Source organism: Camelus ferus, chromosome 14 (assembly GCF_009834535.1).
Source record: "Camelus ferus isolate YT-003-E chromosome 14, BCGSAC_Cfer_1.0, whole genome shotgun sequence".
NCBI classification, from domain to species: domain Eukaryota; kingdom Metazoa; phylum Chordata; class Mammalia; order Artiodactyla; family Camelidae; genus Camelus; species Camelus ferus.
In genome coordinates this window covers 27,706,621-27,724,416 of record NC_045709.1, presented here as the reverse complement: position 1 = coordinate 27,724,416, position 17,796 = coordinate 27,706,621, and the positions used below count along the sequence as shown (strand labels likewise).

The 17,796-nt window shown below is 41.9% G+C and overlaps 1 protein-coding gene across 1 annotated transcript in view; it reads left to right on the top strand.

The window, feature by feature from the left end:
* The window catches only part of MYO16 (myosin XVI), a 437,171-nt gene that overhangs the window by 152,681 nt on the left and 266,694 nt on the right, over positions 1 to 17,796 (top strand). The window contains exons 6-8 of the mRNA XM_032496671.1: positions 5,080 to 5,204; positions 9,967 to 10,092; positions 16,791 to 16,866. Of these exons, the coding sequence (XP_032352562.1) occupies positions 5,080 to 5,204; positions 9,967 to 10,092; positions 16,791 to 16,866 (327 nt within the window). The remainder of the gene's footprint in view (positions 1 to 5,079; positions 5,205 to 9,966; positions 10,093 to 16,790; positions 16,867 to 17,796) is intronic.

The following is a 17,796-nucleotide window of genomic DNA, read 5'->3' as shown; positions in this document are numbered from 1 at the left end:
GCGGGGCCACCGGTTCCCGCCTCATCTCCCTCCCTCCTCCTCCGACAGGAGGGACTGGGCGCTTGTCTCACACCTTGTCACCTGTGACTTGCTGGAGGCAGACTCCACTGCTCCCCAGGGCACAGGCTTAAAGCCAAGCACAATCCTGCTGCTGGAAGTTCATCATTTGGACCTTTGCAAAACTTACCTGGGAGGTGGGGAGGGTAGAGCTCAGTGGTAGAGCGTGTGCTTAGCATGCACAAGGTCCCGGCTTCAGTCCCCAGCACCTCCAATAAAAAACACAGAAATAAACCTGATTACCCCCCCCCCGAAAAAAAGGGCAAAAATAACAACAAAACTTAGCTTGGAGTGCCCAGCTCTGAAGCTGCATGGAGAGCCTGGCTGTCCATGGTTCAGCTGCGCCAGCTCTGTGTGATGCTTTCCAGCTCTTACTGTCCTGAATTTCTTTTTTTTAACTGAAGTACAGTTGATTTACAACATTCTGTTAGTTTCTGGTGTCCAGCATAGTCATTCAGATATATAAATATATACATTTTTTTTCCTTCTAGGTTATTACAAGGAATTGAATATAGATCCTGTGCTCTATAGTAGGACAGTGTTGTTTATTCTGTGTATAGTCATTTGTATCTGCCAATCCCAAACTCCCAATTTCTAATGGCTGTAGTAATAACTCTCTCTGGAAGCTAAAATTAGGTATCTTTATTTGCAAAAGAATAAACTTTATTTATAAACCTTTCCAACACATCGCAGGATTTTGTCCGATAAGAAAACTGAGGATTGGCCAAAGCAGTATTCCTGCATGTCAAGAAAAATAAGTGTATTCCTTTGAGAGGCTGAGTTAAAAACGATTAAGGGGAAAAAATGAAGGGGAGATTCTGACTCTGAATGTTTAGGAGAAAATCTGTCACGACGATGGCTGTCACAGTCGGTTTGTGAAATACATGTTTGCTGGAACAAATTCAATTGAATATCTCTTAAATTTTTAATTCTGTTTTCCATTTGTCACTGCTGCTGCCATGGCCTCTGCCTTCCACCCATCTGCTCCTCCCTCAGCTCATTCACAATCTGCTTCCACCTTCTGCCCGCGTCCCTCCCGTTTATCTCAGCAGCTGCCGCGGTTCCAGTAAATACTGTCGAATTTCATTTATTCTCTGTCCCCTTGGGGGTGCACCTTTAGAGTCCTCCGCGGCGACAGCATGGGCTGACATCCTTAGAGACGTCCAATCTTCCAAGATGCGCATTTGTACTATTATCGGTTCACTGCGTTCTTCTAAGTAGGCGGCAGTCTTTGAATTTTCACTCTGCACCGTACAGTTTCGAATCGGAGTCCTTATCTAGCTGTCACCTCAGGGTGCAGGCGGCAGGAGGCAGGCCAGGTCGTGAGCAGGTCGATGACGTGGAAAGTCGCTGGTCACAGGCTCTAACTGCACTGTCACCGCCGCCGTGTGCGGTGCAGCCGGCACAGCAGGGAGCCTCGGCCCGCTGCCGAGCTCCCCGGGCTGGAAGACCAGGCCGCCGGGTTGTTCCCATGGGGCGTTGGATGCCTGTGAGGTCTCCAGGGCAAGGCAGGCCAGCTGCTGTTCAAGGACAGCAAATGCCTCTAAAGTGGGCCTGCAGGGAAAGCCAGCGTGGCCAGGAGAGCCCGAGGTCCAGGGCAGGAGCTCCCCATGGGAGACGCACATCGGTGTATTTTTTCAAGTCCCTTAAAAAAGAAATAAAACCGAACCTTTCTTCTTTGCTCTGTGTATATCGTCGCCCAGTGCCTTTCCCCTTCCTTTCAAGTCCACCCTTTGAGACAAAGATGCTCATGTCAGTTCTTCTGAGTTTCCAATCTCCTCCACTGAGCCCGGGGAGGTTCAGCGTTCGCCCCTGCCGATCCGCACGTCCCCAAAGTGACTGCCGCCGCGTGTCTGCTCTCCTGTGTCTCCCCTTCTCTCTGGGGCATTCGATGCCCTCGACCACACTCTCCTCTGGAAGGTCTCACCGTGGTGTTCTTTCCGTCGTCCTCCTGCTCCTCTTACTCTCCCCTGGATGCGCTGCTTGTCCACCCAGAAGCCACGACGTGGGTCACCCTCGGGCTTTGTCCTTGGGAACCTCCCTTCATCACCCCACACACCGTTCCCGGCTCATCTCCCCTCCTCCTTGTGTTGTTCGCACCTGCTGCTCCCAAGGGTGCTCCTTCAGCTTACGTGGCTCTCACGACCGCCAGTCTTGTGTGTGCAGTTGGATTACATGTCTTTGCCTTGGGTGTCAGACAAGCTGAAAGTAACACGTCCAGCAGAGACCTTCTGGTGCTTTCCTACTCTCTCTATTCCATTCACCCACATCCAGGATCTCAAGGATCTGAACATCCCCCTTCCCCTCAACCCCACACTGAATTGCCGCCAAATCTTGCAGATTTTGTTTCCTTACATCCCTCTGCTATGTTCACGTGTCTCACCAGTCACGCTCTCACTGCCGCAGGTAAAGCCCTGGCCTTTCTATCTTGGAGCGGCCTTGGAAACTGGTCTTCTTGCCCCCAGACTTAGCCCTCCCAGTGCATTTTTCAGCGGACTCCCTGGTGTCCACAAGTGACTTTGTATATTTCTCTTGCTTAACAAAGTTCGTTCAAAATGCTGTCCCTGCACCAGTCCTTCTGAGTCACCCATTGTGAGGGTGGCAGTGACCCAGTTTGCCCAGGACAGTCCCATATCATGTCTGTGGTCAGGGTTGAGGAAGGAATTTGATAGAAGGTTCTAGTATCCTTTTGGCTTAAACTGGTTTATTTCTTTTTGCTCGAATAACTTTTTTTATTTGCCTGCTTAAGTCTTTTGCTTTCTTCAGGTCTTGGATCTCTTAGGAAGCTTACTGTGGAGACAAAAATTGGGGTTAGATGCAATTCTAGGAGCTTAGAGAATCCTGCGGTGAAATCATGGGATGGGCCATTGCCATAGCTAATGATAAGACTGTCTGTACCCCCAGTACAGGACGGATAACGGGAGTAAAGGAAAAGTTGAATTGTTACAAAACAGCATTACCTTAAGAGGTAGAGGTAAGGAAGGTTAAGGTAGGGGTTCAGATTGACTTGAAGTATTAATGTAGTTTCAATTTTGCACAAGTATCTTGATATAATCAAATACAATCAGACAATAGTAATTAGTAGAACATGTGATAACTTGTGTATTTCAGAGATATGATTTGTTTCTTATGTCCTAAGTTTTTAAAAATCACTAAATTCCTGTCAAAATAATAAATTTATACAGAATATGTTTTTCTCAGAAAGCAGTATGAAAATAAAACATAACTTCTTTTATTAAAGAGGGAACTGGCCCTTACCCACCACGAGGTAGACTGTAGCCATCGTGGTCTGTTCCCAGGAGCGGCTTCAGAAATCTGTTTGACCAAGAAGAGAGGAAATTTCCATTCTATTGTGTTACCAACAATCGACTTGTGCTTTTTTCCTGAATATATAACAAAAATCTAAAAGTCACATCTTATTGGGTATTATATTCGGTTCAACATTAAGTTTCACAATAATGGGAAACAATGTCATAATATTCCACTCCGACCCCTTCACAACAGTGACCAGAAGTAGGTTGTTTTCCCATAGTATCTTGTGCTGTGACTGTGTCTGCAATGAGTGACACCTATCCCTGTTTTAATTTACGTCTTTCATCTTTGCGCCCTGTTCTTTTTTTCAGTCACTCAATTTTCCTCATTTTTTAATTGGACTGTAGTTGATTTATCATGCCGTGTTAGTTTCTGGTGCACAGCGTAGTACAGCATGTGTTACACCTGCACACACACATACATGTACATGCACGTATTCTGTTTCATTACAGGTCGCTACCAAACACTGAATGTAGTTCCCTGTGCTCTGCAGTAGGACCCTGTTGTTGATTTCTTCTGCACATAGTAGTTTGTATCTGCCAGTCCCAATTTATCGCTCCCTCCCCAGTTTCCCCCAGTAACCATAAGTTTACTTTCTATGTCTGTGAGTTTCTTTCTGTTTTGTGAATAAGTTTGTTTTTGTCATTTTTAAACATTCAATTAGATAAGAGATAAAAAGTGCTCAGAAGTGTGGCTGGTTCCGAGCAAACACTTGCTGAGATGCAGATGTGATCTCATCGTCATCTTCATCCCCCCCGTATCACTGTTCCTGTTAGTGTCACTTGGAATGAGGTGGCTTATTTCCCCTTAGTAAGCACCTGTTACGTCCAGGAACCAGAGCTAGGAACAGGGGTTGCATCAATGCAGAGAGAGAAGCTACCGTGGAGATGACACTTCCGTGAGAGCTCAGATTGTAGTACGTACTAGACAGACGTACAGACAGGAGGTGGGCAGACCTGAGCCTTCTGTGCATAAATCACCCTACCTGAGTGAAGCCAGGTGATTAAGTCTTCACTCAGTTTGAGTTTACGTCTCCTTCTTAACATCAGTAGTCATGAAATGGTCGATTGGAGCATCCTTTAAAAATATTTTGGAAACACTTTAGATAGACGAGAAAGTAGCAAAAATGGCACAGAGAGTTCCCAGAGACCCTTGACCCCATGTCCCCAGACACCAAAAATGAGCACAGCCATGGTCCATGAGTCCAAGTGAAGAAGTGAACATTGTCACAATATTATTAACTAAACTACAGCCTTTATTCAGACTTTCCCCATTTTCCCACTACATTTTTTTTTTTTTTATTCCAGGACAGTACATTGCTTTTTTGGAGCAACCGTTTTGACCAAAATATCATAGGGAACAAAAGCACATCTTTACCACTCATTTCAGTTCAGTGCAAGCACTTCACTATACTTTGGGCAGTGTGTGCTGATGGTTTATACTGAACAGGTATCCACTGAGAGCCTGCTGTGTCGAAGGCATCCTGTCACATCTTTGGGATGTAATAAGAGGAAAATTATTCAAGACTCTAGCTGGGAAAAAGACTGTGTGCCAAGAGAAGCAATTATAGATGCTTTGAGTGAGAATTCAAAGTGAAAGAGGGGCTTCAAAGAGAAACAAGTTGAAAAATATAAGATAAAATGAAATTTTTACCCCCAGCAGCTGAGAAGCAACTCGATATTCTGTTTGAAAGTCTCTTTCTTCCCCCAGGAGTGGATCTGACCTCACTGCGTCAGATGAAGCTTCAGAGACCAATGAGTATGTTAACAGACGTCAAACACTTCTTATCGTGCGGAGGAAATGTTAACGAGAAAAACGATGATGGCGTGACACTGGTGAGTTACTGCACTCCTGTAGGAAATGCCGCTTTCGTTGAGAATGTGCGTGGATTTCTAAAGCACAGAATTGGATGTAATTAACTTCTAAATAATTTTTAAAATTTTTCTGATCATAAAAGTAATACATATTCATCACAGAAATCCTGCAAATCACATTAATATGCAAAGAGGAAAATGCAAATCGCTTATGCTACCAAGCAGAGAAAACCAATGTTTATCTGGGGTGTATTCTCTTTAAGCCTTCTTTCTATGTCTGTTTTTCCTACAAATTCAGAATAATGTTATCCATTATTTTGTCAATGTGATTTTTGAGATGGAACTTACAGGAGGATGTTTTCATTTTAATTTTAAGCAAAAGAAACTGTGGGACACTCTGATGAATCAATCTCTAAATTCACGCAAACGCCTCTCATCACTCTTTTATTGCTGTCAGGCGCAGTTGCAGTAAATCAAATACATAACAATTAAATTTGGATTAATTTTAATGTATGTATAATGTCTCATCCTCAAAATAAGAACATTTGTTCCCACTGAGCCATAAAAATTGCCTGGATTCGGCCATGCGGGGTTAAAAGTAATAATGGTGGAAATAAATGTATAAAGTCCCAGGGCAGTAAGCGAGGGCAGCTTTTCAGCATGAGATACAAAGAAGCGGTTGGAACCAATTTCAGAGAAGTGATTCCGTTTCTTCCACAGGAAGACAGTAGGTGAGGATAGCACCTCAACTAAGTGGATGAGGGTTTTGTGAGACCCAATACCTTTGTAGATTTATTACATGCAAATTAAGTGCTTTGAGACTTCCAGCTAGAACTGCCTTCCTAGATGTTGATTCTGGCCTCGGGAGTGTAAATTTCAGAAGGCTATCAAAAATGGAACTCTCAGCTATAAGAAAAGAGTTTAGAGTTAATTGTTAATGTTAATGTTAATGTTAATTGTTAATGTTCAGAGTTAATTGAAAAATAACACATTTAAGTGGAAAAATATTCTAACTAAATTTTTTTTGGTTAATGGGTTTTTTAAAAACTTTTTTAATGAATAAAAGATTCTTTAAATTCCATAGTGCTTTACAATTTTCAAAAGTTTCACACACATGATTTCCTAATTTATTGAGGAAATATTTATTGACCACATCTTGTGAACAAAACCATAGCAGTTCTTTGGTCATGGGCTCACATTTCACTGGGGGAGACATGTAATATACAATATGAATGAGCTAAGTGTATATGGTATTAATAGTGATAACTGCCAAGAAGGAAAACAAAACTAGGCAGGGCCATGCTGGGTGTACTGCTGACCTTTTGGGGTGGACAGGAAGGATCTCACTGACAAGGAGAGTTCTGAGTGATGATGTGAAAGACGACTGCACTCACTGCACGTGTGAAGGAGGAGCATTCCAGCCTTCACGGTGGTGAGTGCAAAGGCCCTGGGGCAGGGCCGGGTGTGGTGTGATTGTTACACGAAGTTTAAGCCCTCGACCTTGAAATCACTGACTTGATACAGAAGGAAAGAGGATTTGGGACTGAGCCATGGAGATTAGGAAAAGGTAAAGATCCAGAGATGAGAGGGGAAGAGGAACTCCCCAGGTAGGAGGAAAACCAAGAGAATGAGATGTTGCAGGAGCCAAGGGAAGGGAGTGTGACGATTACCTAGCAAAGAAATCCAGCTGAGATGGCGCCTAGGCTGCTGGGCTTAGTAACTAGAGTGGCTGGTCTTCTCATCCAGGACAGCCTCAGGGGAGCCTGGGGTCAATTTAATTAACAGTTCACTTAACACATGAACTACATTAACCAATGCAGTAAAAACCCAACAGAGTCTCTGTTTCTTTGTTTGGCAAAAGATCTTACAACTTCATTAAAAAAAAATCGCAGCTAAATAAAAACAGCTCACATACTTCAATCTCTGCTAAATAAAAGGACCTACATGCTTCAGAAGATAAGGTATTGGAAGAATCAATACACAGCAATAAATTGCTATCATTTTCAACCATCTTTAATTTTGACGCTGCCTGTGACCTTTTTTTATTGGACAGAGAACGTAAATGTGGCACAGGATTATTCTGTAATGACTAAGCCCTGTGGTGATCATCTTTGAGCTTTTTACAAAGAAATCACAATGAACAGGAAGTGCATCCTTGATGATCACAGCACTTAGCAAGTGGCAGGTTCTTTGATTCTGAATTGGTCTTTGAGTCTGAGCTTGGTCAGTCGATTGTGGTGATAACTGCCACTCCTGGAGTTGTCTTTCTGAAAGAAGCATGTGTGTGGTGTGTTCCTGCCGGTTGGTGCTGACAGTGATAAGGAAGTCTTGTCCACAGGCTGATTTCTCTATCCCGAATTGGAATGTCAGCCATGGCTCAAAATTAGCATCATGCCCCAGGCTGCTGCTCTATTGTGTGTGCAGAAAAGGGGACGCTATCAATGAAAAAATAAGAACGAACTTCTAGTAAGATGGTTTTCAGCTTGGTTTTCCTTCCTGTTGTAGAATATGCAATAAAATAATGAACAATAGAATATGCAATTAGTAAGGCCTTCCTTCCACCACGCAGGCACCCTGGGGGGGGGGGGTGGACTTCTAAATCACTGGTGGTTCTCTGCAAAGTTGGCCAACATTTTCAGTCTCATTTTATCTCTGATTTTGACCTGTTACTCCTCAGTCTTGAGGAAGAGGTCGTCTCAGCTGTTCGGGGAAACTTGTTTCAGATTTGCATCTGTGGTCGCACTTGGAGAAGTGATCTCTGTTCTCTTCACCCTTCAGTCAGAAGTGAGATAGGAGAAGTCGTCTGTCAGCATTCTGGTATGCATAAAGATTAGGAAAGATCTGAAGTTAGAAGTTAAAAATCTGGACTGACCCTCATAGGTATCTGAGTGGCTGTTCCTCCAAGTGGATTTTCATTTTTTCCTACAGAGTTTTCTTCTGTCAGGGCAGTTATGAAGGTGTGTATGACTGTACACTCTGCTTTCCTGGGAAATGGGGATTCAGAAGAACAGCTGGTGAGGAGATGGGACAGACCTCAGTGCTCACCCTGGGCTCCATCACTTTCTGGGTGTGACTTTTTCTCATTTTTTCAACTTTCTGAGCCATCATTTCCCCCCTCTTTTAAATTGAAATATGAAGATACATGCACCCCAGTGTTCATAGCAGTGCTATTTAACAGTAGCCATGACATGGAAACAACCCAAATGTCCATTGACAGATGACTGGATAAAGAAGATGTGGTATATATATATTTATTTATGCAATGGAATACTACTCAGCCCTTAAAAAGAATAAGATAATGCCATTTGCAGCAACAGGGATGGACCTGGAGATCGTCATTCTAAGTGAAGTAAGCCAGAAAGAGAAAGAAAAATACCATGTGAGATCACTTATGTGTGGAATCTAAAAAATAGGACATACGAACATACAAAAAAACAGAAACAGACTCACAGACATAGAGAACAAACTTATGGTTACCGGGGGGAAGAGGGGTGGGAAGGGATAACTGGGGAGTTTGAACATTTCACCTTTAACCCTGTCTCGATTGTGGCGGTGGTTTCATGGGTGTGCATTTCTGTCAGAATTCATCAGATTGTGCACCTAAGACGTGTGTAGTTTACTGTACGGGAACCACACCACAGTAAAGGTGGTAAAAAATTAAAATTAAAAAAAGAAAACAACTGAAATACGAAGAGTGCCCACATCACAGGATAAATGGGTCCAACCAGACATGTAAGTCCCTGAACCTGCTGTCTAGTTAGTACACGGTGAGCTCTCAAAGTGAGTCATCACAGCATCTTAGAACACGGAAAATATTCAAACTCTTTAGGTAAAATTAGTTTTACACTAGTAAGAACATGACGACTCTAACATTGTCAAAACAGCAGCGTGTACATGTCGTGTGCATAGAAATACATCACCAGCTGTGCCTCAATTGAAAAAAAAAGAAATTGCTGGAATGTCAAAAGCAACCATCAGAACAGTGAAATTGTTAGTGTATTTTTAATTTTGTTATATTTTATTCATTTTTTAAAATCATGCAAACATGCAGACAGATTAATTTATAGTTGGAGAATGTAGATATATCCTCGGGGCTGTTTGCTAGGATATTAATCAGATGAATTCTGTGTGTAATAAAGTGTGGCAAGATTGATGTGAAACTTAATCTCTTAATGTTTGTGCCTTAAATTAGATGAATGTATTTGTTATTCTAATATAGTTGAAAGTATACACAAAACATAAACATGTAAGTATCACTGTAAATGATCACTTCATAATCATTTGAAAGCCTGTCAGCGTTAACGCATCCTTTCCAGCGTTCCTGTCTGCTTTACGCATACGTAGGCATCTCAGTGATGGCACTTGCTGTTGTCATTTACATCTTTGAGTCCCTTCCTGTAACACCAGATACAGTGCTGGAGTTTCAGGGCCAGTCAGTACATGTGTGACTTTGGGACAAGAAGTGGTAAAGTACTGAAATGTATTTTGTCTTGAAAAGTATTCAGATTATAGTAGGAATGCGGCACTAGAGAGGGAAATAGGAATTACAGGAAAAAGGGCCCATTGTTAGAATCAGAAGGAAAATAGTAAACAATTACCCCACACCCCTTTTTCTCAAAGAATGATGACATCCATTTGTACCAAATAAATGAAATTACGTATATGTTCTTTTTTAAAGGTCTCTGTATTTTAGATCCTGGACTTTCTTAAACGGCTCCTTAAGCCACTGAATAAACTGTATTGCTGTCACTGCTGTAAATGACAGAGTGTCTCTCCGTTGCAGTTACACATGGCATGTGCAAGTGGCTACAAGGAGGTGGTGTCTCTTCTCCTGGAACATGGTGGAGACCTCAACATAGTAGACAATCAGTACTGGACCCCGCTCCACCTGGCAGCAAAGTATGGCCAGGTAAAATCAGGCCCTGAATTATTTTAAAAAATCATTTTATGGTCAATGCGTCATTTCATATTTAGTTTTTGATTTTTTCTTCAAATCGTGCACTAACACGAATTTAATTTGAACTAACACTAATGTAATTTGACTTTTAATGGAGTCTTCTTACTAAACAAATATGTTTATGGTTGAAAGAAAACATTTACTTTTAGAAGGACACATAGCTCTGCATAATAGTCAAAATCACTGGAGAAGGGAGGAGTATAAATCAGTGAGGGAGCATGTGTTTAGCCTGCATGAGGTCCTGGGCTCAATCCCCAGTACCTCCGTTCAAACAAAGAAACAGACAAACCTAATTACCTACCCCCCAAATTAAAAAAAAAATCATTGGAGAAATAATCAAGACATAAACATTCTTTAGAGAATGGACTTAATACTATTTTCTTAACATTACGTAGCCCTTACAAACTTCTAGTTTCCTGAGTCTGTAATAACTGTGTTTCTTTTCTACAGTCAGTGGATGTAACACAAACTAATATTTTATATTTTATTTTACCCATAAATTATATTTCATTTTAATGAATAAAGGGTGGGTAGCAGATGTTATTTCTCTGAATTAATGCTTGGCTGTAGCTAATACAGCTTGAGTTACTGTGGCACGAGCTAATTTCTCACTAGGTTACTATTATGCCATGAAGAAGAAGCAAATTTTAACTTTTAAATAATTCATTTGGGTGCATGTGATCAAGCAGTACTCATAATAATTTATAATAGTAAAATTAATTTATGAAAATATGTGATTTAGAGAAAGTCTTAGTAGCAATAGTATAAAATAGAACTCAGTTTTACATGTATATGGAGACTTAAGCTAAACCTATTGCTGTCCAGACATTAGTTTGGGGTAACAGTGAGACCCTCTGAGTTTATAGTCAGCTACATCCCTTAGATCCTAACCAGTATGCAAAATACCTATCATAAAATTTGAATAGTGCAATTGTTGGAAAAACTGAAAGCATTTGCATCTCAAGCATTTTAGGAAAAACATATTGCTTGGGAAAGTCTTCCAAACTGACAAGAACATTGTTTGCTTTGACAACATGTCCTGTAGAAAAAGATTCATTCATTCAGTTAATACTTTTAACAGGCTCTTAGCAGTCCCCCAGCTGTGCTTCTAGAAGGTGAGTGTGCGTGTGAGTGAGTGGTTGGGGTAAGGGGGCGAGTCTGCAGGTAGCTGAAGTCTCTGTCCTCAGGAGTCCAGGTGTCCCAGGTCTCACTAGGTCACAGGAGTACTGGGGGTCACGAGTACACCGCCAGTACGATGCCCCATTTCTAGCACAGCACCATCCCGGGGTACCCTGGGTTTTGTCGTTATTAAGAAATTGAGAAGCAAACACATGAGCAAGTACTGACTCCTCAGACACAACCTGCAGGCCTGCGCTGAAGAAGCGGTCATCAGCGACTAGCCAGAACGCGCCCGCTCTGGTCGGAGACTGCCCCTGGAACGGGCCGAACCGGCAGGCGGTAAGCTGTAGCGGGACGCTACCCAGACCTGAACGGGTCATTTAGCCCAAGTTTCTGCCTTAGTGACTGGACACGTAGATTTTGGATCAGGCATCTTTTCCAAGAGCAACACGTTGGTTCCCTTTAACCACTTTCAGAGATAATAAACTCTGGGGAATAGGACTAGATTTCATACAAACTTTGTAAAGACATGACTTGGATTAAATATGTCACTATTTCTATTATTTGATTTTTATCAGAAGCCAGTGTATGATTTTTGTTTTTACTTGCCTGCAGGTCAAATGAAACATTTCGTATGACTTAGTGTATTTTACTTGCTCTGGTATTTGTCAGTTCTGTGGTTTCCATCTGGCTCTTTCTTACATAACAACTCTTACACCTGCTGTGTCTGAGGAGGTTCTATTTTATCATTTGTTTCAAGAGAATTTGTAATTGCTTGTTGAAGCCTTCCTATGACGGCTGCTTTAAAATCGTCATCAGATAATGTCAGCATGATTCATCTTGCTTTCCCAGACACCCCTCCCACACCAGCACACCTGTATTCACTCTGCTCGTCCCAGTGACTTCGCCAGCTTTGTGCTGAGGGCCCCCCGGCCTCCTCCCTGGCTCCGCGCACAAGCCCTGGCTGTGCGTCTCACAAGGCCCCGGGTTCTCCCTCCACAGAGCCTGGCCTTGGGTCTTGCATCAATGAGAGCCATCAGCCTCTGTGACAAGAGGGTTTTTACCTGGCCTAGAAGCTCGTTAAGAACACAGTGATGACGGCATCAGACGCCTGTTGAACATCAGTGGTCACATGTCCAGGTCAATTGCCTCAGCTCCTGGGTCTGCCCAGACAGATGTCCAACAGAGCTTTGCGGAAATGGCCGCTAAAAGTGTGCAAATGAGGCGGATTTAAAAAATAATCTCACCTTTATCCTCTGCTTTCCTATTTTCTAAATCCTTAAATATTTTAGTACCAAGGATAGAGTCTGAAGATCATACATCTTTTTCCATTTTGCTCCGTTAAACCTGCTGGAAAGGGGTGCCCACCAGAACATAAGCTCCAGCACAGCAGGGACTTCATTTGTGCGGTGCATGGTGCTGTCCTGGTTCCCAGCAGAACAGCTGAAGGAACCAAGTGGACAAATTCATCAGCCAAGACCTAGAAATTAAGCTCTAACACGGAGAGGTAGAGTGAGGCTTTTTCTGCTAGAATCCATGACACCAAATCCGAAATATTCACCCTTGATTTAGATGAAACAAACAACTGATTTATGTTATAGAGGATTTTGAGTAAATTATATCTTGATTATTCTGTCAAGAAAATACCATACGATGTCTGGAATTACTTTTTAAAAATTGTTCACCCATAAATACACCACTTAAAATTCATTTGGGGAAATGATATTTTAGAAACAGGTTATGATTTGAAAATCAGTTTATACGCATGGGAGATTTATAAATCTCTAAAGAAGTTTGCTGTAAATAAATATATTTCAGTTCAGGAGAAAAAAAAAGCCTTTAGAAATGCTAACATTTTAGAGGAACTAATGGCATTTTTACAGACACTCATAGCATTTCACTTTCTTATAAATGTCTTACAAATATAAACACCCTTATGGAGAAGGCAGTGCATAATCTATAACAATGTTTATAATTGGCAATTATTCTGGGATGACATACATATTTTAAAACTTGCCTTTATAAATGTAATAAATTCTCTAGTGAAAAGGAAGAGATGCCTGTTCTAGTCTAAAACAGAACTGAGTATGTTCTGTGAGCAGTAAGTCATCTGATTTTACAATTTTTATGAATTGTACATAAAGTAAAATTTGCTTCTAGCCCTGTACATATTTTTAGTGTTTATAATAGGATTGGCAATACTACAACAAAAGAGAATAATGGTACAAATGCTAGAATCTAAATCTTTCCTTCAGAAGTGTCTTGTGCCACACAACCCAGATATCCCGATGCTCAAACGAGTTGTTTTTATTCTCAAATACATTTTACCCAAGTACGTAAGGCTTGAGATCTATTCAGCTTTTTTGTTTTCTTTAGATATTTCTTCTTCCATTGGAAAAAAAATAAAACCACTCTCTGGTTCCCCCATCCCTCTGAGCACAAAACATCGATGAGCTCAGTGTTCTGTCCTGGGTCCTCTGTCTTCTCGGTGTTTACAGTCTGTGGGGGATCTCACACCTGCAGCTTCAAACACTCTGCATGAGCCGCGCCCCCAGAGCTTTCTTTCCCTTCTCGGTCAAGTTGCAGACCCATGAGGACCACTGCCCGGAGGGTGATCTCTCTCAGCCTGCCCTCAGATTCAGCTCCTGTGCAGAGGGAATTAACGCCTTCTTCTCCCCACCCCCGGTCTGCTGCCCCGTCTGTGTCTCGTAGCTCACTCATCACAAAACTGGGTGGTACCCTCTTTCTGCCTCTCCCTCCCCTCCCGTAGGTAATACACCACTGAGCCCATGAACTTCTACTGAGTAAACGGTTGGGAGCTGTAGGCATTGTAGTCACAATCAATTCCTCTGTGTGTCCTCACTGCCTCTGCCCTCACCAGGCGCGTCAGGATCTCTATGGCAGGATTAACCATCAGCCTCCTCCCAGGGTCGCCTGCCCCTCTGCCACGCCACTCTCAACCACGTGGCCACCATGAGCTTCCGAAATGCAAAGATAATCAAACTCTTCAATGCGCCATCCTGTCCATTGCTGTGGTATCAAACACCCACTCTGTAAGACAGTTCACAAGCCTCCATGTGCCAGGAGTTCTGCTTAATGCTCCAGATTTATTTCTCCTATCCTCCCACCGCGTTAGACCATATAGTTGTCCTGAACTTCCTTCGATTTCTGGAATACGCCATCACTTACCTCCTTTCCGTGTTCTTTGCTCTCCTTGAAACTGTCACATGATTGAGTCTCACTTGCCCTGCAGGACTCCACTGAGATATCGCTTCACTGGCTGCCTTAATGACAAGAGAGTGACTGCATGTCCTTGTTGATCAGATGCTTGGCTTTCTCCGAGCATCTCTGGGTACCTGAAGAGCGGTGGGCAGATGAGGGAAACCCTTGGGGAGCCAGCCAGGAGCCCCAGGCATGTGCAAGGTGTTGGCTAGGGCTGGAGGCAGAGATCTGGGATGGAGCACTCACAGAAACTGGGCACAGCAGGCAGGGAGCTCAGCACTAGGGGCAACAGCATATTTAATAGTATAGGGTGTGAGGTTAGACATTATCTGATCGCCTAGAATCCATCTTATTTTTTCCGGGGACCCCAGTGGGCTTTGTTGGTGACAATATCTGTGGAAGAAAGACAAATAGATGAACAGGACATAAAATTGAGTCCCAAAATGGCCAGGGACATGTAGTCAATTGATATCTATAAGGCACCAAAACAATTCAATAAAGAGAAATAGTCTTTTCAGCAAATATTAATGAAAAACAAAGGATGCTGGACCAAAGTTAGCCTTAAGCATTTAGGTACTATTTACAAAAACTCACTTGAGATGGAGCATAAATATAAAAGTAGAAGTTGGAATTATAAAGTTTTTAGAAAGAAATATGATATTGTCATGACCTTTGAGGAAGCAAAGAGTTATTCAAACATTAAAAAAAGCACTAATGACTAAAGAAAAAATATATGGATGTTATACAAAAACAGAAATAGAACAAATTTTTAAAATCCTGTTCATCAAAAGACATTTTTTAAGAAGATAAACAGTCATTCCATAGAATGGGAGGGAGTTTTGGCAGTACATATATCTGACAAATGTGTCTAGAACATAAACACTGACAGATCAATAATTAAAAGGTAATCACTTCGGTAATAAATGATCAAAGAATCTTGAATAGATGCTTCACAAAAGAAAATATATGAATGGCCATTGAACACATGAGAAGGTGTTCAGTGTCATTAGTGATCAGGGATGTGCAGGTTCGACTGCACTGAGACACTACTTCTTTCCCAGTACAGTAGCTGAATATTCTTTTTGAATGACAATAGCAAGTGTTGGGAGGGATGTGAATCTAGCAAAATGTATATATTCAATAATAAAATTGTCAAGTAGAATGTGGAACAACAGGAACTCTGGTGAGCGGTTGGAGTGTAAATTTGAGCTCCTTGAAAAAAAACATTGGTGCCATCTAATCCCTTTGACGATGGCCAGACCTTTGTGTCAGCAACTTGCCCGAAGTACCTCTATCATGAACAACCTCTTGAACGTGTACGCGAAGAGAGATCAACTAAAATATTTATAGCGACACCATTTGTAAATATAAATAAATGCCTTCAAGTGGCTTGAGTGCCCACTGAGAGGGAGGTGGATAAATCGTGATACATTCTTGTACAAAGCAACTGTGTGCAGCCAAACAAATGAATGAACCTTGGTACACCCATCACCTCTGAGGATGCTCAGAAATTCAGTGTCAATTCATGAAAGCAAAGCACAGAAGAATATACGCGTGAGGATTTCATTTCTATAAATGTCACAAACAGATGAAACCAAGAGATTTGTTGATCAGGGATACTTCTATACGTAAGGTCTAAGCTTACAAAGAAAATTAGTAGTGCTTAGCACAAAATTCATGATGGTGGCCAACTCTGGGAAGGAGAAACAGGGACAGTTTGGAGGAGGGACACAAAAATACTATGAGTGACATTCTAAAACCTTGGGTGCATTGGACTTTATTTCGTTACTTACTCTCTCAATGGTATGTATCCGTTATATACACTCTTTGTATGTAGGATACAGTTTATAATAAAAATTTAAAGGTATATTAATCTCTCATCAAGTTGCTTCATCCTGTAACCTGAGGTGAAGTTTCCCTAGTTCTCCAGTGTGACCTGGAGTTCATGGTGGCCACAGTGCTCTGCCCGGTGGCCGGTAACAATAAGTGAGCACTTCTATGAATTGTTAAATTAAAACAGAACACACTGTAATGTATAATTCCTCCCGTAAGATGCCCTAAAATAAGCTGAAAGGTGTTACGTGAGCCTTTTCAAAACCTCAGCGATTCAGCCCTCATTTGATAGGTAGTTTTTTTATTTGAATGCATAAATTGATGCGATAGTTGGAATGTCATTAAAAAAAAAAAAGCACTGAAAGTGGAGAGAGTAAGACACCTTTGGGGGGTGGGTTGTGCTGGCATGTGCATCCCCCAGTATTTCCTGATGAATCTCAGTACCCAGCATAACCTGTCTGATTTTAACGTTTCAGACGAACCTCGTGAAACTTCTTTTGATGCATCAGGCAAACCCACACCTTCTGAACTGCAACGAGGAGAAGGCTTCAGGTGGGTCATGAGCATCTGGGACCACTGAGCCCTTCTTGTCCCCTTCACATCATATTGACCTTGTCCAGCTGTCACTGGCATTCTTATGAAATGGGGCAGCCCCTCCTGAGAAGCTCTGTGAAACCGCCCGGCTCCAGCTTTGCTCCGTTACGAGAGGCTGTTAGTTGCATTTTTAGGTTCCGTTGTGCTTCATTGCCACTTGCTCTTCGGGCTTTAGACTGCCCGGGCGGTGCTTCCTGCAATGTCTCTGACTTTAAAATTTTCTTGTTTCTGTTATTTAACTAGTTTCTCATCATACCGAGCGCATGCTTGTTTATTAGCTTATTTTTAAAAAATAATATAGCATTTTATCTGCACAGATATTTGCTAGTTTAAAACTTTGAAAATCTTAATGTTCCTTATGTTTTAATAAATATCTTTTTGAAACTTTCTAGGGTTCTTTTTACCACTCCTCTAAAAAGTGGTGCTACCTTAATTTATTTTCTAGCTGTTACTGTTTGACGGCAATGTTACTGCCCCGAAGTTATTTTTGGTATGTTAAAAATAAAAATTCTAGATTACAAAGAGAAAAGTCTAGCATAAGTAACAAAATAATATTAAAAAATTGAAGGCAGTAATTGATCTGAATAACGTAAATCTTCTTTTTGTGTCTCTGCCTCTACTGACCTGAAAGCACTTTGTGCCTGAAATGTCTTCTTTCCTGCACTTCTCGGGCGTATGATCACCTGATAACCCTCCGGCTTAAGACAGGATGAGGGATTTGCCCTACTTCTTATTTATGGGGATTAAGTGTCATTGTTTAATGTTTATTCATCTTACTGCCAGAAATAAACCGAAGGCGTAACGAGCAGAGCTGCAAGATGGCTTAGAGCCCCCAGGCTTCAGAATCAGGCCCGTGTGAGCGAGAGGGCAGTGAGCTTAACTTTAGCT